The following is a 24,063-nucleotide window of genomic DNA, read 5'->3' on the forward strand; positions in this document are numbered from 1 at the left end:
CAGGTGGATTCTCAACCACTGCACCACCAGGGAAGCCCACAACTTTGGCCTTTTAACTGCCCCTCTCTATCTGCCTAGTCAATCACTGGTCAGTGAGGATGGGCTCATGTTGATTGGCAGAGCTCCCTGCTGGAGACAGAGGTGAATTCACTGTCACTCAATCATGAGAGAGCTACACAAAGGCATGGGGGATGGATGGAATGGATTCAGGGTGGGGGCAGTCATTACACTCAATGTACTGCTTTGGCCTCTCCTCCCTTCCAGTTCTGATTTAGAAGGATTCTGGCTATCTGTGAAGTACTCTGTTGCTGCCATTCATATTTTCTCAGTTGCTTTGTGCTCAGAGATGCCTATTGGCAGGAATGGTTACCTTCCCTCCTATGAAATAGAATTGGTGGCTTCTCACTGTGGTTCCAAGAGAACCTTCTCCCAACCGAAGGAAGGTGGAAGAGATGTAGGAGGAGAATAATGGTACTCTTAGGGAGCATGGCAGGTAATAAAATTGGGTCTTTCATTTGGGCACTAAGAAAGATCACACTGGACACACAAGGTCAGAAGTCACACGCCCAAAGGGAAGACGTGGCAGTGAAATAACCCAGGAAATTTTTATATATAAGTTTTATATATATATATATATATATATATATATATATATATATATATATATATATATATAAAATTTCTATTCAGTTGAGGAAGGAGGAAGTTGGTTAACTTTTAGGGTCCTGGTTTGTGGTTGTAAAGTGGTTTTTAGTTTTGCTAGAGGGTTGGTAACTTTTTGAGTCAAGGAGGAATAGAGAATATGGGAGTGGAAAGGGATCTTGAAGATGACCTCCTCCGATATTCCTCTCCCTGGTCTGATATGCCACACTGATTGTTGCTGAAGAGTCTTGAGTAGCTTCAGGACTAGTCAGGGAGTAAGTGTGGATCTGAGCTATGAATTCTGGTTTCTTCATTTAAGTGATTTCTTAACGGTATTTAGTGCCTGTGTCTTCTCTGGCAGGAAAACCTGCTTGTTGTAATCTTCTTTGCCAAGCAGGGCTGTTTGGATCTTTCTTAATTCCCTTTACAGAATTTTGACAATAGACTTCTGCTTGTGACTTTCTAATAAATGGGCCGTGTGGGATGGGAAACATAACAAGATCCTAAGATTGTCTTGTATTAAATAAGATTAAGATCTGAAATGTATAGCCTTTTTTTCCCCTTTCACCTTTGGTAGACTTACTGCTTATGTGTGAAAGGAGGAGAATCAATGCCTTTTAAGATTTATTATTCAGAATTTCCACGAATTTGGATAGATCATCACAGATAATTAAGGTAAACACAAATAAACATGCTTTGTATAAAATCCCTAAAATCAATGAGTGGCTATAGGGTACAAAGGTCTGTAATTGTCAGACATAGACTGGGTTTGGGTCACCTAAAGCCACAAAATATTGCTGCCTGTCCCTTTACACCACTTTCTGTTGAAAGGTGAAGTTGGTATTTTCTCCACTCTTTCCCTGTCCTCAGTGTCCTGCAGTAACGTAACCTCTGTCACCAAGATGGCTTGATTATGGGGTTGTGTTGGACATGGTGTCTGGCACATGGGATGCTGAATGAATGAGTGGGTGAATCAAGAAGAGGCGCTTAACGACTTTGTCACTTGAGCCCCTTGATGGCAGGAAACAAGCACGTGGCTTTGAATTTGCCCTCAGATCCTGCTGAAACAGCCTTGAACTTCGAAAAGAACTCTTGTCTTTCCCTGCCCATCTGGATTAAGCCAGGCACGGTCTTCTCATGATCTTTGGGACATAGCAGTCCTTCAGAACTTTGGAGGAAAATCATTGGTTCAAATTGTAGTGAGGCTGTTATTAGCATAAAACTGTCTTGTGAATGACTTGCGGTCTGATGGAAATTCTTGTGCCGACGACGCACTACCCTTTAGCCTGTCCATGGTCTGATCCTCTCATTACTCTGCTCAAAAACCCAGCTGTGAAGCACCATCTGTCAGCCGCAGCAGCAGCATCCGTCTTAGTGTCAGCTGACATCTGTGTTAACTCTGGAAGGATCGCCTGAAGGCCGTTTTAGGTGGGTGTGACGCTCGGGGGAGCAGGCTCCGCCTTGGTGCCTTTTGTGAAATACTGCCTGGCCTTTTCAACTTAAAACCACCGGTGATGGAGTGCCAAGTGCTTGCTTTTTCGCGTGCTGGAAGACTCTTTTAGGACTTCTGCATTCCATGATACATTAAACCTTATGGCTAATCTTCCTTCTCTCATAAAAATACTGCCATGCAGTGAGACTTGAGTAAATGCTCATATGGTAGACTCAGGGTAGGATTTTCTGCTTTCTGCTTCATTCTGCAGAAGATGGTGTTGGGGAATCTACTGGGTTGAGTCTACTGGGTCCTCCCCCTCCCTTCCTGAAACATCAGAATGTGACATTATTTGGAAATAGGGTCGTTGCAGGTGTAATTATTAAGACGAGGGCACACTGGAGTAGTGTGGGCCCTTAATTCCGTAAGGCTGGCGTCCTTCTAAGAAGGGATACAGAGTCACATAGAAGGAAGACGGCCATTTGATGACAGGCAGAGATTGGAGGTATGCTGCCACAAACCAAGGAATGCCAGGGATTGCTGACAACTGCCAGAAGCCAGGAGAGATTCTTGGCATGGAGAAGATTCTCTCTAGAGCCCTTGGAAGGAGCACGGCCCTGCTGGCACCTCGATTTCACACTTCTAGCTTCCAAGACTGTGAGACAATACACACTCTTGTTTTAAGCCATCCAGGTAGTGATAATTTGTTGCAGCAGCCCTAGGAAGCTAATACAGAGCACTGTACAGTATGTCACCACTGGGAATCTGTATGAATTCTGTAAGTTCTGTTTTGCAGGCTCAACTCATAGCCATGATGTAAAGACTAACTTTTGGGGTAACATAGATAGAACTGGTGCCCGTAAGGAAGGGATAGTGCTTTTTAGGAAATATTACGAGAACAGGGCTATTCCATTAGGAGTAAATTTCCAGTTTATTCACTCAGTCAGTCCTTCAGTCTTATGCCAATTCATTCAACACACATGTACTGATTGACCATGATATGCCAAGCACAGTGCTTGCTTTGGAGAGTAGAGCAGTGAACAAAATAGTCATGGAATCTACCCTTGTGAAGTTGAGAATCCAGTGGAGGAGACAGACATGAGTTTGTTTATAATCAACCTACATATTTTTAACATCATTATAAAAGAAAAAAGCTGTCACGCTAAAAAGCGATGAAATTTTGTGAATCAGATAGTATTTGGGAATATCACTTAACGATCCTATTTAAAAACTTAAACCTACTGCATTTATGTTCAGTTCTATTTGTGTGTCTGTGTTTTCTATCCTCACCCAGTATAGACTGTCTTGTTTTTTCTAATCATAATCCTTCACATGCAGTAGGTTTAGCATGTAGTTGCTGAATTAAATTGAATTATTGATTAAGAATAAAAGTAGGGAGGATGGTTAATAATAGCTAGCATCTATTAAGTATCTATTATATAATATGTGCCTTATAGAATTGACCTCATTTTATTCTCATAGGTGTTTCTATGAATTTATATTTCCCAGTATACCATTTTACAGATGGAGAGACTGAGGGTCTCATAAAGTAAAAAAACTTCCTCCACGTCAACCAGCTAGTTAGTGGCAAAGCCAAGATGCGGGTCCGAGGAGTGGGCAGTCGGGCTCCACGCCCTGGGCCGCACCTCCGGCTTTAGTCACACTTGCAGCCATCCTGCTGCCTTCCGTGGATTCGTTTAAGAGGACTGTGTCGGAATCGTGTGCCTTCCTTCTTTTTCTTTTTCCTAATCGCAGCCTCCGGGAGTAATGCAGAAAAGATTGGCTTTAATTGACATTTTTGTCTAAGAGAATCTTCTTTCCTCCGCAAGGTAAAAAGAGCGTGACACTAGAATGTGGAATGATTGCTGATCACTTAAATCATTTCTATTTAATTCTTTCTCTCTTTAGCCTTTGGCTTCTAAGCTAATGTCACTTAAATGACTAGATACCCTGCAGGGTCGTGTGTGGTTAAGCCCAGGCTTGCATTTCACATCATGGTTTCACTTGTGTGGCGTTGGAGCGGGGACTCCCGCTCCTGTGCTGTCTGCCTTGAGGCCGAAGCTCTTGCCTTTCCTAGAGAGAATGTGGACCATCCCCGGGTAGAGGGCAGAGGGGACGTCCCCAGGCATCTCCCGGCTGTCCAGCTGCAATCGAAGTCCCACGGGCTTCGGAAGAGCCAGGCTTTGTGCAGCAGGTGTGTGTTCGGATCTCAAAGCTCTGTGCTGCTCTATCAGCGTCTGTGATGTGGGCCGGTTGGCAGCCCATCCCGGAAACTGCTGCAGGATTGTAAGTCAATGGCTCCAGAGGAGCTGCTGACTCAGCCGTGGGGTTGTCCCTGTTCCTCTCCTGGAAGAACTGTGTGTACTTTGTAAGCCTGCTCCAGCCGCAGCCCTCAGGATCTGATTTCAGCTGGAAACAAGCAGCACCAGAAGTTTCAAAGTTAAAAACCACAAGTATTGAATCCAGCACTCTGTCATGGCAGCATCATTCACAGTAGCTACAAGGTGGAAACACCCCAAGTGACCATCAGTATGCCCCCCAAAGTGGTACATACACACAATGGAATACTATTCACCCATCAAAAGGAATGAAGTACTGATACAGGCTACAATCTGGATGAACCTTTGAAAACATGATAAGTAAAAAAAGCCAGACACAAAAGGATGAGGATTGTATGATTCCATTTATATGAAATATCTAGAATAAGCTTATTTGTAGAGATGGAAAACAGGTTAGAGGTTACCAAGGGCTGGAGGAGAGAGGAATGGGGAGTTACTGGGTAATTGTACAGAGTTTCTGCGTCAGGCAATGGAAGAGTTGGTAAACAGTAGTGGTGGGTGTTCGACACTGTGAACGTAATGCGTGCCACTGAACTGTACACGTAAAAAGCAGTGAAGATGGCAAATTTTATGTTATATATGTTTGTAAAATAATGAAAAAAATGCCAGCACCCTGAACCAGATCTTGCATCTCTCAGCAGTGAGCTAAATGTTGGAAAGCATCCTTGGCTTTTTTCAGGCTGGACATAAACCTATGAGAACTGTGGACTTGTAGGGGAAGGGCCAGCGCACGGGCGGGGTGAAGGAGGTGCTCAGTTAATGGGTCTTGTTTTGCGTTTCTGCCTGGACTGCCCCCCAGTTAACAGCATGTGTGGACTGCTCAGTGGCCCTGAGGTCACTTGTTAGGTGCTTTGGAAACTGGAGTAAGGAAAGTTCCAGTTAAGACATTAAATGGCTTGAAGGGGAAAAAAAAAAATCAAAACATGACTGAGAGTTCTCTATTTCCTTTCCTTTCCTTTCTTCTTCTTGTCCTCCTGAGACTGTATTTCCAATCTTTACCAGGAAAGCACAAAAAATGGAGAAGCAAAGCAAAGAACATTATCTACTGTTCTTCACTCACAGTAAAGTGAAGCAGGGGCTCAGGATTTGATTCCTCCTCATTTCACTCTAGTTCAGCGTCTCCGACTCTGGAGAATTCATCTATTAAATCCTGCAAGAGCTGATACGCGTTCATAGTATGTGTTCAGTTTCTTTCCAAAAACTAATATGCACCTGGGCCAGGGATTAATCCAGATCATTTTTTGAGGTAACTAATATTATTATTCTGTATATACAGACATTTGAACTGTGGATCAAAGAAGATAAGAAACTATCTCAAGATAACAATCAGGAAAATAACAGTGAATTCAACACACAAACATGACCCACTGCTCCCTTGATCTAATTCTGAGATAGGAAAGAAAAAAAAAAAAAAAAAAGAGAAACTCTCTTTCCTTTGGTGTGGACATTTAATATTAAAGCAGACTCTCATGGTGCACCTGCAGCCACTTGGAAACATGGTGCCGGAGAGAAACAGGAAGTAAGGGGCTAAGGCCCTCACCACGTGGGTCCTCGTGCTCCTTTGTAGATTTCCTAATCAGAGGTCTGTGGCTGAAATCTGCAGGAATGAGTTCAGTGCATATAGTCTGGAACTGATAAAGGGAATCAATTTTGCAAGGGATTTCTTGGACTCTTTAAGAATGTTAGAAATCATAGGACCCCACTGATTCATTTTTTTGTCATGTCTTGATCTTTTCTGTTCTCCCCTTTACCTTCCTCATGTTATCAATAAATAACAACGGGAAATCTGACTGTCTTGTTTTACACATCTGCATTTGCACAGTCAACCTGGGCACTGGGAAAGAGAAGAGAGAAGAAGCTTAGTGTTGCAATTTTATATATGGGGATTTTTATATTAAAAGAGATTTAAAATCCTATTTAATAGGATCCCCATTTAATGAACATTCTCCTTCTCTTCAGACGTTGGGAAAACCCGTCAGTCACCCTCTGACAGAAAGCCTGAAGGAATCAATGATTGGAATCACATTCTTCTGCTAACATTCCCGGGTTAACAGTGTGCCCCAAGCGACCGAAATGATTGACCCACCAACTAATTTGTCCATACAGTGGTTCACATTTACACGTGTGTATGTTCACCTGTTAACAGACAATGCTTACCAACCTCAGAGCATTATTAGTCTTTGCTTGCTTTGGTATTTGTATATTTGATACCTAATTGTTTGTTCAGTTGCCCTCATTTGGGCCTCTAGCCCACTTGGGAGGAAATTCAATAAAAAGCCAAATTTTACTGTACCAAATCCAGCAGGCACAGTCTGGATATGCTAACAACTCCTAATGGGGGTTTTGGCCATTGGTCAAATAAACAAACTTTCATGTAGCAGTTGGATAGAAAGCAGAATTGCCAACTTTGTTTATGCTTGAGGGATTTTTTACTGGATCTGTAAGGCATGTAGAATTTATATGCATATGTAATATTTACTTACTATTATATAATAGTAAAATAATAATTAGTGTTTTAAATTTCATTTCTTGTTTTCTGATACAAATTGAACTGTGATAAATGTGTCAATAGTAAACAATCATGGTGGACTCTGGCCAGGACCGGATGTGATTGAATGATTTACAGCCCCTAGCTCATAGCAACCTCTCCCACCCTGAAAGGTGGCGGTACAATTCCCCTATTCTTAGTAGAGAAAATAGGTAATTGGTTTTGTTTGTTTGTTTGTTTTTATCCGTGTTTTATGGATGAAGGCAGTGAAACGTAGAGAGTTTGAGAGATCTTCTCCCAGGCATGGTGCATGGAAGTGGTAAACATGGATTTTAAACTCCCGTGGGGCTGACGTCATGATGGACAGTTGTATGTGTCAGCTTGGCCAGGCTGTAGTACCCAGCTGTGGAATCAGACTCTCATCTGGGTGTTGCTGCGAAGGTGTTTTGTGAAAGTGGTTGACATCTGCAATAGTTGACCTTAAGGAGACTACTTTTGATGATTACTGTCGACTGGACCGTGGGCCTTCAATCCAATCCCTTGAAGGTCTTAAAAGCAAAATGTGAGATTTACTGGAAAAGAAGGAGTTCTGCCTCAAGGCTGCAGCATTAACTCCTTCCTGAGTTTCCATCCTGCTGGCCTGCCTTCCCTACAGATTTCCAGCTTGTCAGTCAGTTTCAACTATCCTGTGAGCCAATTCCTTGAAATCTCTCTCTGACTCTGTATCTATATATATTATATGTGTTGATATTATATATATCTTACATATATACATATATGAATAACCCTATATATATATAAATAATGCCATAATTTTCCCTGGTCATTACATGTATCCTGATAGGAGATATTTACACATATCCTATCGGTTCTGTTTCTCTGGAGAAGGACATCAAAGCCTGGGCACCATGACACCCATTTGCAAAAAGTGAACGAGATTTCCATCTCCACATTACAGGAGATGAAACGAGATTCAGAGTTTGAGAGACTTGCTCATAGATATGCATGTGGCTTGGAGATGGTAGAGCTGGGGTTTGAAGCCAGCGACTCCAGAGATCGAGCTCGAAACACTCAAACCCAACTCACTCCAATTGCATGAGAAATGGGCAGCCGTGATGGATACAGGACAGGGGGGCTGATGTCTGTTAATCACTTGTGTGTCTGATGGTCACCACGCCGAGCACGTTGCCTGGCCCTCCTGGGTTCTGGGTACAGCTTTCTGTGGAGGTCAAGGCATTGGTCACCAGGAGAAGCTCCTGGCTGCTTCTCAGACCGTATGGCAGATCTGAATCACCTGGAGGGCATGTGGAAACATAGGTGGCTGAGCCCCCCCCCCCCCCAATTTCCCATTTAAGGGCAGGGGAGATGAAGCTCCACCTTTTGTAGTGGGGCTGTCGCAGAATTTGTAGATATATTTTGAAACCAGCGCACGTCAGTTCTTGTTGGTATTGGTGTTTTCTCAGGTCTGGCTGTGCCTCCCCTGCACCCCTCTGTGGTGATCACCTCTTGTTCTGGCTGTAGAAGCATCACATCCGCTAAGCTGACTCCCCTAGGCGGGTCCCCAACAGATGCTCCTCTGCTTGGGGTCCTGTCCCTGCCGCAAGGGATCCCAGGCGACTCCAGGAAGTCGCACCTCAGGTGCTCCCTGAGTCCAGCCAGACTACCCTGCAGCCTGACGTGTCCATGTGTCTGGTTGGTGCTGGGGTGTCTAAGGGTGATGTTCTCCGGTGTGCTAATTATAGGGAGTGAGGTGACAGCACCCCTCTGTCCCCAGAGCTGCTCTTCTTTATCTAACACACTGCCCCCTCTCTAAGAGGAAGCTCAGAGAGAGAAACAGGATGCAATCTGGATATGTCTTACCTGTGCTTCCCTTTTGCCTGGTCCTTTCCAGTTATTTCCCTAGACTGGGCTTCCTTCCCCATCTTTCCACCACCTCCCTCTGGTCTGGACTTCCCTTATATAAAACTCCAGGATCGGGCTTCCCTGGTGGCGCAGTGGTTGAGAATCCGCCTGCCGATGCAGGGGACACGGGTTCGTGCCCCGGTCCGGGAAGATCCCATGTGCCGCGGAGCGGCTGGGCCCGTGAGCCACGGCCGCTGAGCCTGCGCGTCTGGAGCCTGTGCTCTGCAACGGGAGAGGCCACAACAGTGAGAGGCCCGCATACCACACAAAAAAACCCAAAAAAACTCCAGGATCTAATCTGACAGGTCTGGCCCTTGATTTGCTAAAGGAGGTGAGATATGTTGGCAGTCCCTTCCTAAGACAATAACTTAGCTTACAAAAACATTGTCACACAGCAGATTTGTTTTTGACTATTAGAAGCCACGTATCACCTTGTTCTTTTCCTTCTGAGTTCCTCCTGTGACAGTTCTTCTGTAAGTGCCCCCTCTCCTCCTGCCCCCAACACACACACCTTTTCCCTTTCCACTTGAACTCACTGGGGAGATGGTTATGCTTCCAGAAGCAAGGCAGAAGAGAAGAGCATATTAATAGTATCCAAAATATGAAACCCATTATACTAAGATTTATTATTTTCTAAATGCACCCTCCTAAGTGATATATCTGCATTCTTTTATGTAATCTCACCTCACCCTGTTTATAGCTGAAAACACTAAAGCATCGAGGGGTTTTATCATTTGCTCAGTACTAGTAAGTGGCAAATCCAGATATAAACCCCGGCCTCCTGACTCTAGATCCTATACCCTACCCTACCCACATAAGTGTACGTGAAAGCTGGTTACAAGCTGTGAAAACAGATTTAATACAGGATTATATGCAGTTGATCCTCACTATTTGTGGATCCCATATTTGCAGATTTGCCTACTAGCTGAAATTTATTTGTAACCCCAGAAGGGGACTCAGGATGCTTTCCTGGTCATCCTCGGGTGTGCACAGAGGGTGAAGCATTTGAGTGGCCAGGCGTGCAGGAGCCCAGCTGAGGTTGTGCAAGGTGACTTCTTGTTTCAGCTCTCATGCTGCAAGTCAGGGTCGTGATAGTCTCTGTAGTGCCACGTGTTTCACACTTTTATGTTTTTATTGGTGAATTCACTCTTTGAAATGTGTAGTGCTGAAGAGCTAGGAGTCTAGTGTTCCTAAGCGCAGGAAGCCGGTGATAGGCTTTACGTGTGTTAGGTAAGCTTCCTTTAGGCTTGAGTCGCACTGCTGTTGGCCTTGAGTTTAATGTTAACGTATGAACAATATATATTAAGTAAGGTGTCTGTATTTAATTTTCTTTTTAAAACATTTTTTATCTTATATTGGAGCCTAGTTGATTAACAATGTTGTGTTCGTTTCAGGTGTACAGCAAATTGGTTCAGTTATACATATACATGTATCTATTTCTTTTTCAAATTCTTTTCCCATTTAGGTTATTACAGAATACTGAGCAGAGTTCCGTGTGTTATCCAGTAGGTCCTTGCTGGTTATCTAATTTAAATATAGCAGTGTGTACCTGTCAATCCCAGACTCCAAGGTGTGTTTAAAAACACACATAGGGCTTCCCTGGTGGCGCAGTGGTTGAGAATCCGCCTGCCGATGCAGGAGACGCGGGTTCGTGCCCTGGTCCGGGAGGATCCCACATGCCGCGGAGCGACTAAGCCCGTGAGCCATGGCCGCTGAGCCTGTGCGTCCGGAGCCTGTGCTCCGCAACGGGAGAGGCCACAACAGTGAGAGGCCCGCATACCGCAAAAAAAAAAAAAAAAAAACACATAAAACAAGTTTGCGTATTGATGGGTTGACAAAAATGTGGTCAGAGGCTGACAGACACCTAATCCTGTGTTTCCCCTCAGAGCAATGATTCCCTGTTGTTAATTCAGTGTTTGCAGAGACTTCATGGAACATAACAAGAATGGACTGTATCGATCTCTCTGTTACCTTGCTTTCCTTAATTAGTTAATTCATTAAATACTCAGGCATTTAAGAATGCTTTACTTATCAAAAGGCATACATTCTTTTTTTTTTTTTTTTTTTTTGCGGTACGTGGGTTGTGGTCTCTCCCATTGCGGAGCACAGCCTCCGGACGCACAGGCTCAGCGGCCATGGCTCACGGGCCCAGCCACTCCGCGGCACGTGGGATCTTCCCGGACCGGGGCACGAACCCGTGTCCCCTGCATCGGCAGGCAGACTCTCAACCACTGCGCCACTAGGGAAGCCCAAGGTGTACGGTCTTAATGGAGATGATATCACTCTCAAGGGGACAAAAGATGGTTCTTCAGGTGGAGGGGAGTGAAAATCTTGCTCTTTTTATATAAAAAGCAGATATATATATACACACACACAGTACATAACAAATCTGCAGTACATCTGTGGTATTACAATTTCAGTTGGAGGGTGATAAGGAAAAATGTCTAAAAAGTTTCCTTGGAAGGAGGGCAGTCATGAAACAAAGGTTGAGACATACAGTTGTAGGGCACAGTGAATAATATGATGAAGCATCTAAAGTATTTACTAGACTATGCAGCACAGCATATGTGCTCAGTGTTAGCTATTTATTAGAAAAAGCATTAATAATTGTACTTGTTTCCCCAATCCTCTTCCCTTTCTTCATGGACCAGCATTTCCTATACTGCAGATCGTGGTCCTCTGAGGGATCTGCACACACATTTTCAGATCTGTCTGAAAATTTCTCCTGAAATTTGTTGTTTTCTTTTGTGCTTTCATTTTTATGATGATCTTAAAGACGATGCCCGCATACTGGTCCTCTTTGTAGCAGAGCCCTCCCACAAGATTTCATTGCCCAAGTTTGCACCTGGCTTTTAAGGAGGGAGCTCTCCTTCAGTGGCTATAGGCCAATAAGGAATAAAAGAAGAGCAGACTGAAAGCACGTGAATGATATAGTCAGAGCAAGTGAGGGCCAACTGACGTGCACCCTGTTGTAGCAGGAAGGACTCCCCAAGTTCAAGTGGATGGAAGTGGTGGGCAGGGCAAGTCCCCCCAGGGCCAGGGTATTGTGGACATGCCCAAACCAAGAGCCCATTGGCTTCAGGAGCCAGTGCTGCATTTACGTTTTGAAAGGCAATGTAATCTCAGCAAAATAACATCATCTGCCAGGTTAAATTAACGCTGTTCATTTGAATTTTATGGGTTTTATTGTTTTCGTGTCCAATTCGTTAGTTTGTTTTGGTCTTATTGTTGAATGAGATCTAAGGCAGATGGAGGTCATTTCTAGTTTTCCATTTGTGCATCACAAGTAGCAATATAATAAAAGTAATTTCTATACGTTAGTGGTGCACAATAATTTTTTTTTTTTTGCCATATTACAGTAGTATTTGCATGACTCAGGTTTGAGGAACGACCATGGACTTAGAATCATAGGCCATTTGAGCTGCTGGGAATCACTTAGTCCAACCATCTCCCCTATCAGATGTTGACACTGAGGGCTTCCCTGGTGGCGCAGTGGTTGAGAGTCCGCCTGCCGATGCAGGGGACACGGGTTCGTGCCCCGGTCCGGGAAGATCCCACGTGCCGCGGAGCGGCTGGGCCCGTGAGCCGTGGCCGCTGCGCCTGCGCGTCCGGAGCCTGTGCTCCGCAACGGGAGAGGCCACAACAGTGAGAGGTCCGTGTACCACAAAAACCAAAAAAAAAAAAAAAAAAAAAAAGATGTCGACACTGAGAAGTGAATGTCCAAGGTCAGAGAACAAGGGAGCAGCAGACTGAGGTCAGAGACCAGGTTGACATACTTCTAACTAGGTACCTGCTAATTCTGAGAGAGGAGGATGTGAAATGGGCAGAAATGATGGGAGTAACAGCATTGTTTCAGAGCCATACGTTATAATGAGCAGTGGTGAGAAGAAGCAACAGCCATTGAACTTCACTGCTCCAGTGATATCGCCCATGAACTTGGATTGTTCCATTACTCTGAACATTAGCAAACAAAATCCTGAAGCTCTTTCAGTTGAAGCCCATTTGTGCTTTTCTACTTTGTTCTTTTTATAGACTGTAAACTCACTCTGCCTAACTGGGGCGTGTGCACTGTTGCAGGGAAGACTATTGGAAAACAGTGTTTCTCAGCTTAATGTAAGAGTTTAGATCATAACTTGTGGTGTGAAAAGCGTTCATCTGGGATGTAATTGGTTGGTGACTGTTTTAGTTTTCTATTGCTGCATAACAAATTACCATGAATTTAGCAGCAGCTTACCACAAGATATCTATTATTTCACTGTTTCCTTGGGTCACAATTCTGGGCTTGGATCAGCTGGGTCTTTTGTTCAGGATCTTGCAAAGCTGCAGTCAAGGTGTTGACCAGAGCTGCTTTCTCATGTGAGGTTGGGGTCTTCTTCAATGCTCATGTGGGATTGGTAGAATTCGTTTCCTTGCAGCTGTGGAACTCATGGTGGTTTGCTTCTTCAAGACCAGTAGGCAGGATCTCTCTCCTCTAGGCTCTTTAAAAGGGTTTACTTATGTATTTAGGTCAGGCCCACCCAGGATAATCACCCTTTTGATTAAAGTTAATGCTATAGGAAATATAATTACATCCGCAAAATCCTCTCACCATTGCCACGTCCTTTTGCTTAGTGGCAAGTTGAAAGTTCTATCCATACTCAAGGGGAGCAGGTTACCAAGGGCATGGACACTGGCTTAGCCTGTCCAGGTTGCTACAGCAACATACCATAGACTAAGTGGCTTATAACAACAGATTTTTATCATTCTCACAGTTTTGGAGGCTGAAAAGTTTGAGATCAAGGTGTCTGGTGAGGACCTGCTTCCTGGTTTGTAGATGGCCATCTTTTCTCTGTGTCCTCAGGGTAGAAGGAGCAAGGGAGCACTCTGGGATCTCTTCAATAAGGGCACTAATCCCATTCATGAGGGCTCCACCCTTATGACCTGATCACCTCCAAAGGCTAGTCACCTCCTAATACCATGGCATTGGGGATTAGGTTTTAAGATATGAGTTTTAGGGAACATAAACATTCAGCCTGTAGCAGGTACCATGAGGATCATCTTAGAATGCTGTCCACCGTGGTCACTGGCACTTCCCTCCCGAGGCAGTGAGTGTGGTTCATATTTGTAGGCTTTCATGTGCATTTGGAGAATGTCTGCAATATTAATGTATATGTTCAAATTAAAATTTAGAAGAGTAGAAACTCAGTTGTGAGCTGAGGTGAGGTTATTTTTAGACCATGGTTTCTCAACTTCAGCAAATTGATGTTCTGGGCTGCATAATTCTTTCTTATGAGGTGCCGTTGTATACGTTGTAAGATGTTGAGCAGCATCCCTGGCCTCTACCCACTAGAATCCGGTAGCACACCTTCCCCAGTTATGACAATTAAAAATATCACCAGTCATTACCAGATGTCCACTTGAGGGAGAGGCACCCCCATTTGAGAAGTCCTGCATTAGAAAAACAAAGTGGGTTTTTTTGTTTGTTTGTTTTAATGAAGAACCCATTAAAGCAGGGAATTTGTTTTTTAAGGTGATGCAGCTGTTTGGAGCCAGCAGGCTCTTGCTCCTTGGATAATGCCTCATTCTTAGATTTGTCTTTATCCTTTATTAGGAAACGTATAGTTTATAGTTGCAAAGAAAAAACTTAATATTGTAGATGTGTTTCCCACATGGACTCTCTTATCCACATGTATGCCAAAACAAGATTACGTTATTATATTTGACTATGTTTTATAATCTTGTCTGAGTTTATAGTCAAGCCATATTATAATAGGGCTTTAGTTCTACTATGACATGGGTCAGATATTTCCCAAAAGATATTTAATGACTAAGGCAAGGAATGTAATGAACTCCTTTCTTGGTATTATGGCTTCTTTCTTGGAAACAAGTGATACGGCTTGGTAAGGGATGGAATGGAAGGCGGCACGGCACGGTCCAGTTCTGAAATTACAAAACTCAAAAGCTGCTCATTCCTGTTTTCTCTAGGCAAAGGCAGCTCAAGCATCTCATCCGACGTGAGTTCAAGTACAGATCACACGCCGACCCAAGCCCAGAAGAATGTGGCTACCAGTGAAGGTAGGCATCTGCTTTTCATTATCTCTTGCCCTCTGGTCACAGTGCTGTGGCCGTGTTTGGAAGACATGTAAAAGGTGTGAGTTTCAGTTCTGTTCCACTGAGTGGAAGCATATGAGATTCTTAAATATGAGAAGGCCAAGGTTTTCCCAGGTTTCTTTTTTGTTGCATTGCTGTCACCGTCGACTAAAGTTGTTTCGATGTGGTTTAAGGTAAATGCTGTTATTTTGTGAAAATACAACAGACTGACTTTGGGGAAGTGTTTATGAATGACATGTCTTGTTTTTCAGTGTGAAACACATTATGATTGTAAAATCTTTATGCTGCAGTTGAAAGTTCCTGCAAGAACTTTCAAAATAGGCACACCTGGAATTCAGGATTTTGATAATGGGAAGGTCAGAGTCATGTGATTTGTAGGACTTGAATTATTCCCAATACCTGGGGAGTAGGAAAAGAGGTTTGTTTGATTCTTTAAAGAATAAGTGAAAAGTCCTGCCTGTCAGAACAAAGATTGGTTGCACTGATATTCTTGATAAAGAATTTGACTATATGTAGCAGCACATGTTGGAATTTAATAGCTTCCCAATAGTTGAGAAGCTTTTCAGTTATTACTTACTCGTTTGAGTGGGGAAATCATTGTTTCTATTGTAGTTATTTAGTGGAAAGTTAACCCAATTATGGAATCAGCTCCTTTTATTTTAATGTGAAACACATTTAAATGACTTCTTTTCTGAAGAAGAGTTCTTTCTAAACGAATTGTTGAATGAAGGTCCATGGAAGACACGAATGCCATTTATAATGAAAGACTTGGGAGGCGTCAGCTGATTTTCTCACGACACCGTATAGAGCCTACTTTCCTAGCGTGCAGGGTGTCGTGGACGCAACATTTCCAGTCCTTGTTTCAGAGGCTTAATTTCTGCTGCTTGTAATATCGGGAAACGCACTCAGAGCCTGGTGTTGGTCATGTCAGTTGTTTGATTGCTCTTGATCTGCATTACAGGATATGCATTAATGATGATGCCTTACTTCTGTTGTGTGTATCTTCTCTTTGGGTATTCTTTGGCTTGGTGTGTTTCAAATAAGAATTATTTTCTCTGGGTTAATTATCCCCAGACTGATGGATAAATAGCTTTTACAACTGTGTATTCCCTTGTGTTTAGTGCCTTAGCATTGTTTTTACCAACATTCTGTGGCAGACAGATTGGGATGTTCTCCTTAATGTAGTGACGAATCAGGTAGCAATCCAGCTTTAATTTTGTGCCTGTTCTTTCAAATATGGGGATTAGATCATTCTTGAAATTCAGTTAAGGTAATGTGCAAATCAGGTAAATGGATTTTAGACCTTTGCTTTGATTCTTAAAAAGCCAGAGTGGAAATCACTTCAATTTAATTGATTTCTGATCTACTCTAATCAGAAATCTATGTTTTGTAAGATTATCACTTCTTTCCACCATTATTTTACAGTCACGCTTGTCACAGTAATTTGTCTAATTTGAGTGGCTGTGAAAATAGAAAGTTAGAAGTATGTGAAATAATTCTTCTGGGTTCCCCTATCCAGATTTAAGTTCTCTTAATGTTTTTTTCTCCTTTTCAAAAATAGAAAATACAAAAATATATGAGCTCTGTTGCAAAGGTTGGGGGAAGGGGCCATGGGATTTCATGCATTTAAAAAATGTCTGCTTTTATGCTTCAAAAAAAAAAACTATATAACTATGAAAAAATTTTTCATTTTCGTTTTGCCATTTTCTTAGGAAGATCCTTTTGGTGTAGGCCCAGTCAATGTTTCATATATTTTGGTCACAGTGCGTTTTCAGGAGAGAAAAATGGGAAAATGTGTGATGTTCATATGAAACAGAATTTTTAGCAACTGGGCTAAATTGATAATGGGGTTTTTTCCAAACTCGTAAGCGGGAGAACCTCGTCGTCATGAAAGATGCTGTCCATTTTTTGCTTATCTAAAAAATTTTTCAAAGAATGTGTTGTTTTGCTATTTATTTGTATGAATCCATTTTGCCACTGTTTTTCAATCAGTGAAAATTTTAAAATATTAAAAAATGAATTTGATGTGGGTATTAGTTACATTAAAATGTGTTTCAGGGTTCTTCGCCACAGAATGGTCTCATATTCTGGGTCTAGTGTTTCCAGATAGAAGCAGAATAGCCAGTGCTCATTTTCTCAGTGCACAGATGACGGAGTCCAGGTCCACCTCTCAGGGCGAGCAGTCACGCCATCACATTTTCTGACCTCCACAAGGTGGATTTACCTGATGGCATTAACGGTTCCTCCTACCGGAAAACACCTAGGTAACCACTGTATGCAACACACTGACAAAAGAAAAGAAAACAGAAGGTGGACACCGATTTCTTAACACACGCCAAACAAGAGCACATTTAAATATGCTTCTTTGATTCTCTTTCCACTGTTTTCTAGGACTGTATTTAACCTTTGATGTTAAAAAGCATATTGGGTAAGTGGCGTGCCTGACTTTCTGGAAGCTGTAGGATCATGGTTATTTTCTTCAGTTCTTTGATCTTCTTATGAGTTTTCACCTCTGAATTCATGGGTATTGTCTTCAAGAAGCAGAGGGAGGGTCCTTAGTTTAAAGGTCTGAGTGATGCTGAGTTCTAAACATGATATCTTTTGTGGAGGATAATATTCAGTTTTCCTGCAGCTTTTGAAAACCGTGACCATACCTGTAACAGCTGGATTGGAAGCATTGGAGCAGTGTTGGACTTCTCCCTGATGGGCTGGATGAGGAGGTGTTATATCAGCTCCCTGGGTGGTGTGTGTGTGTGTGTGTGTGTGTGTCTGTGTGTGTGCATGTGTGTGTGTCTGTGTGTGTGCACGTGTGTGCATTTGTGTCCAACCTCCACAGGGTAGCTGATGTCCCAGGCACCGTCTCTTACTGGGAGACATGTGGGTAACCACCCTATGCAACGTATGCTGGGAAATAAACTGAGGACCTGGGAGTGGAGGGAAGGGAAGGACACGCAACATGCACTAACCTGGGGCTGGCAGCAGGAACGGTGATTAACTGTCTTATTGGGGAGATGACAACGCTCTAAAATTGGATGGTGGTGATAGTTACACAGCTCAGTAAGTTTACTAAAACTCATTGAATTTTACACATGAAAAAGGGTTTGGGGGAACCACTGCCTGACTTATATCTAAAGCATCACAAACCATTCTTTTTATAATATGCTGCCTCCCAACTCTGAGAGGTGAGAGGCTGAGTCTTGGCCAGTACAAAGTGCAGGGCTGGAGGCTGGAAGCTTCTCCTGAGATGCTCTGGCCTTGGGGCCAGAACTGGCCTGAAAGCCATCATAACAAATCCCTGGACCAGGAGGGTTCATAGCCCAACGTGTGGTGCCCTGTCAGAGTTGACCTATTATGGTACGTGCATATTCTCCCGTGAAGCTCTGGAAGACGGGAGAGATTATAGACCCACAGATTTCCCAACCTTTTAATTAATTAATTAATTTTTTAGCTTTTCTTGGGTAGTTGCTAACCTCAGCTCAGGTTTTAAACATGTTAGCATCCAACCCTAGTGGTTGAGGCATCACATTTATTCACTCCAAGTCGGATTCTTTGCCAAGGGCTTATGTCTTTGCTGTCTATCTCAAGTTGCAGCGTATGATCCACTTTGGGTCATAAGGCTATTCCCCTAGGATGGTGGGCCCAGATGATGATACAATTTGATTTTAATCCAAAAGAGAATGGCATTTTTTACCTGATGGTAATGTTCTGTTCCAAAATCTCATGCCATACCTTCATGAGTCTTAATTTGTGACTCTAAAGCCATACCCCTTTCAAGGAATTGGCAGCCTGCAGTGCTTTCTCTCTGATAAGGTATCGGCTTTCTTTGAGACCCATTATATTTCTTGTGACAGTTTAAGTTCCTGGTTTCCTGATTCTGTAGGGGGTTTGGGTTCAAGTGTAGAAAGCTGGAGAACTTTACATTTTTTTCCCAACAAATTCTGCATTCCAACATCATAAACCATAGCTTAATTCTTTCCAGTTGTGTTACTATTCTTTCTCTTCCATTTTTTTCTGTCTTTCTCACCCACAGGGTGTTTTCTCTTGTACTGGAAAGAATGGCCTTTGACCTTCAGCTCTTTGAAAGTCATGTCCAGCTGTGAGCAGAGTCGGTTGGATTAGGTTAGATCATGAAGAAGCTTCCTAGAAATAGGAAGCTGAGCTTGGGCGTCTTTCGTGGAATGGGCGGGGTGCATGAGGGTGTGGCTTTACGGGTGGCATCTCAACAGCTCAGCCTTCTCTTGAGCTGGCGGAAAATGAAGTGGTTAGTTCAAAGGCCAAATGCTGTTGGCTGATGAAGAGTCAGCTTCACTCAGCTGCTCTTTAATCACATTCAAGTTTAGATACTGAACTCTTGGACAACACAATTTATAGGTGTGATGGCTGTTTATACATGTTGGTTATCAAGCCAGACAACCGTGGAATGTGAGAATTTTTAGAGCTATAAAAATTCTTGGCAATTTTCTGATCTACTGCAGTCATTCTACAAAGAAATTCCTGTGGCACAGAGAACTGAAGAGATTTGCTCAAGATTACACACCTAGTACATTGTCAAGCAGGAGTCCGACACAGTAATGTTTTGGTGAAAGATGGTCCAATTAGAAAAAAGCATAACCTTTTAAAAAAGCTTTTGCCTTTGGAGCATGAAGCTATTTAACTCTCATTTGTGCACCTGATCTCTCGCTGCCTATTTTGAGCTGGTTGCAAAGCTGAAGCGGGCTGTTTGGAAGAGTTTGAGAAAGATTGTTGAGCCCTAAATAGGTCAGTCCTTCCAGTGGGAGGAGGGGAGCTGCTTCAAATGGCAAAAGGATCTCAACCTACGTGAGTAGATTCGCTTCCAGAGATGGAGACACTACCGTTGTCAGCTCATGATTATAAAATAGCCTTTTAGTAGATTCGCATAACATTACTTTGTGAAATTGCCCATTTAATTAACCAATTCCAAATAGAGTTATTTTGAAAATGTCCAGGCATTTGGCTTTGCTTTTATTCTCTTTGTCTTCTTTATATTATCTTTTTACTTCTTGAATGTACTCCTCAGAGTACAAAATTCACATGAATCACTCAGGAAGAGAAAGATGATGCTTTCAACTCAAGGTAGATTCTGTTTCCCAAAAAGCATTTTTGACTATCCAACAATTCAACAGACATTTCTCGGACACTTATTTCAGGCTCTTACTAGTACTTTCATGAGCATTATTGCATTCATCTTTGTTTCATCATCATACTTCTCTTGTGACGTAGGCATATATGTTTCCATTTGGCAGAGGAAAACAGGGAGGTGGGAAGAATCAGGGTGGCCCAAAGTCATGTAAAACTGGTGAGTAGCAAAGATAGGCTTTGAGTGCTGAGTGCTAAGATTTATTCTTAATGCTTGTTTTGTAGTTGTCATGCAAAAAGTAATGAGAATTTCACACTAGTCATTGTTATAAGTTTATATCAAAGTATATTTTGAAAGTACTTATGAGAAGTACCTTTTCAGAAGCCAACTCATAATCATGTCTAGATTGCTGACATTCTGCATGGAAACACTTTTGTGTCCATGTATAGTCTAGAAAATGACTTCAAATCCTCAGTTATAGAAAGCAAAAGTCAACATTCCAAGTTGCTTTTATACGGCACTGTTGAAGCTTAGTTTTCCTGTTACCATAACTGTGCCCTTAACAGACTACACCAGACAGAGTTAGGGTTTGAAGTTGTTATGTAAGTTAATCATGATATGGGGTCTATAGTGTATGTAATATAAAAGTCCTGAATAGTTGTATTACTTGTTTTCCCTTTAAAACTAAGCCATGGAATTATTCTTAAATTGGAAATGCACACAAGCAGTAGATACCAATCTCAGACCATGTGCCTTGGAAGACTGGAAAGGTACCTTGAAGCAGTCTATTACAGTTGAATGAAATTCTATCTATGACACAAGAGCAAATAGATAACATAGGAAGAGGAATATAAAGAACTGGAGAGAGAAAATGACGCTGAAGAAATCTCTTCTAGTTTTAAAGGGACGACTTCCCTGGCGGTCCAATGGTTGATTCCGCGCTTTCACTGCAGGGGGCGCGGGTTCGCCCCTTGGTTGTGGAACTAAGATCCACATGCTGTGTGGCACAGATAGATAGATAAACAAACAAACAAACAAATAAATAAAATAGTTATAAAATGACATTTATCCAAATTGGAAGGAAGGTAAGGTGAAGGACCTTATGGGGAGGAAGAGATTCCAAAATCAAAAACTGGTGTTTAGGAACTTTTATTCAGTATATGAGGAAGGTGATGACCGATTATTATAGAGCTTTGTTTTGCCTTTAAAAATTAAATTTTAAGCTTAACTATCTCTAAAATTTCAGGATCATTTAGGAATGCTTTGCAAGGCTTTAGCTTTGAAACTTAATGTGTTTTGGTAATTAAATTAGCACCTTACTGCTTCCTGATCAAATTTCCTTTATGGTTGAAGCGACTGCTTAATTGTAAGTTAGGTGACTTTTGAAAAACTGCACCAATTACATCTGGCGATTTGAACATTTTATAGATTCAATGTGCACAATTTAGTAAGGAAGTCACATTTGCATCTGAGGGTTGGTTTAAGCAGGAAAGCTCATCAACTCAATATCCAGAAAATGGTTATGTAAGCCTAGAAATGTACATTGAAATTATAAATACCATCTCAGACTCAAGAAATAAGTTTAATTTCTTGAGGGAATTATCTTCCCAAATGAATTAGCCAGAATGGCAAAAATGTCATTTAATAGTCTCAGGAGGAAATTACGTTTCTCTGTGAGTGTGTGTGTGTGTGTGTGTGTGTGTGTTTATGTGTTGTGTGTGTGTTTAAGGACATTTTAAAGTAATACTTGAGACAGCCAGAGTTTCTCAGATCTTCAGTATTCTAATCTCGTGTGCAAAATTCTATGTTTCTTTCCTTCACCTACATCTTGTAACATGTAAAAAAGCACTCAAATAATCAGTATATTTCAAATGTAGACATTCTGATTCATCTAAGTACAAATAAGTGTGTTTGTAATAAAAGCTTGAATCATTCTTAAGATATCAGTAATTTCAGTAGATGGAAATTTATAAAAGGATGTAATCTAGGTTCAAATACATTTGTTTAGGCATTGATTGGGGGCTACAAAATGTATGTTAGTCACAAACTGGTAACACAGAGAATGACCCCTACCCTTCTTCTACCTGAAGAATTTTCAAAACTAACTTTGGGTTCAATGGATTTAAGTGGAGCATCCAACCTGCAGCTCTTGAGTCTCCATCATTCTCTAACGCCATAAACAATCATCCTTCACAATATTGCTATTAGCTATTTTGGTTCCCTGAGGAATTCGATTTTATGACAAGATCCACTGCTTCCAGAACTTTCACAATTACTGGGGGAAATAAACACTTATGAAACAGTTAAACAGTAGTTTGGGGTAGTATGGGATTGTGTCCCAACAAGTGATCTGAAGAAGTGCTATAGCTGGAGGAGTTGGGAAAGGCATCCTGGGAGCCCGGGACTTGGCTTTTGCTGTGTGGGTAGAAGGTGGAGGATGGAGAGGGTGATACAGCATGGCATGTTAGATTGTGAAGAAAAATCCATTTGGGCTTACGTGGGGGCAAGGGAGGCTTCTGGACAGACCTTTCTCTGGCAATGTTGAATAGGGTCAAAAGGTGCATTGAACACACACTCTTTCACTAAAACGGTTAGTTATGGAGTGGCTGCACACTCTTTGTATTAGGTTTTCCGTGGATCCCATATAATTGGGGTTGTCGGTGACAAATAGGCTATCATTCTGTGACACTGTGCACCCACCATCTTTGTTTGGGTTATTTGGAAGGTTTTACACTCAGTAACCAACTTCTGGGCTCATCTCAGGCAGAGAAAGAATATGGAGGAAGTTGGGAACCAACGTTTTAGGACAAATATCCTGATGTTGGAAGTATTTGCCCTTTACAGTCATGGACAGAATCTGACCTTAAAACGTGGGTTAACATGTCTGTTTACTTCCTCTTTGACCAGGAAATAACTTCCTGAGGATAAACTAACTTCCTCAGGAAGTCCCTGACTTCCCAAGGCTGTTAGGCTGATTAATAAATGAGAGAAAAGCACTTGAGTTGTAAAGGACATTCCTTTACATTCTATGTATTCCTAAAAAATATAGAAAACCCACATTATATAGGGAATAATATACAAGTAATTTAGAAATTCTTTGTGATCATTAAGAGGCGATTGAAGAATTGTTATAAGGAGGCAGTCTGCGGGAAGCAGATAGCAATACAGTCAATAATTATAAACATAACTGGGGCGTTTTCAGCTGTTTATAACCGCTACTGTCTTCCAGGGTGGGGTGAGGACATTTGTTCTTCCAAATAACTGCAAGTGTTTGAGTGAGTTTCCCGATGTGGGCTTTAGAAAGCTAGACTCCTCTGCACAGTAGAGATTCTGAGCTTCAGAGGAAGGAGACACAGGGGGAATCCAGGGGAGGGAAGAGGGTGGTCATTGCAAGAAGGAGGAACAGTGGAGCTGGGGAGGTACTCGAACAACTTGTGGGGTAGTGGTGCCCAAAGGGACGCTGTCCTGTGTCCCTGAAAATCGCTAGTCAGTCTTCACCAAACTCACAAAATTCTTGGAGGGAGGGAATTCCCTATAGAAATCAGTGATGGACTCACTTTTGAGACTGTTCGCTTGCCTTCTTTGTAGTCACTCGACTTACACAGATACAACTAAAGCCAACTTTTAAAGAATCCATCAACGAACACTCCCTTACCATTAACATTAGCCCAAATTTAAGTACTCTATAATGTTTATCTTCTGTTGTATATAACAGTATTTTATATAACGTATAGTGACTTATGCAACTTATAGTACCTTTTCTCTTTTGACTCTAATTACAAACTCACTTTGTTCTGATTATTAATAATTATTATTCTCTTTTTGATCTTTGGTTTTTCACAACTTCTGTGAAAAACCTTTAAGCATCTCCTTTGCCCTTCCAGCCCTGTCCTTCAGGCTATAAAACCATCCTTGCTTTCTGGCCACAAAAGAATGTCCATCCTATTTTCTTTTCTTCTGCCCAAGACACAGAATAAGTCATGCCCCAAAGAGTCTGGGGCCTTTTAGTGGACAAATATATTCAAGACATAAATCTGGGAATCAAGCAGAGAGTTCCTGCTGCTGTGGGCTC

At 42.1% G+C, this 24,063-nt stretch overlaps 1 protein-coding gene across 1 annotated transcript in view; it reads left to right on the top strand.

Annotated features, from left to right (window-relative positions):
- The window catches only part of FBXL7 (F-box and leucine rich repeat protein 7), a 425,266-nt gene that overhangs the window by 98,509 nt on the left and 302,694 nt on the right, over positions 1 to 24,063 (top strand). Inside the window, exon 2 of the mRNA XM_059061938.2 lies at positions 14,768 to 14,857. Coding sequence (XP_058917921.1) covers positions 14,768 to 14,857 — 90 coding nt within the window. The remainder of the gene's footprint in view (positions 1 to 14,767; positions 14,858 to 24,063) is intronic.

Source organism: Kogia breviceps, chromosome 4 (genome assembly GCF_026419965.1).
Source record: "Kogia breviceps isolate mKogBre1 chromosome 4, mKogBre1 haplotype 1, whole genome shotgun sequence".
NCBI lineage: Eukaryota > Metazoa > Chordata > Mammalia > Artiodactyla > Physeteridae > Kogia > Kogia breviceps.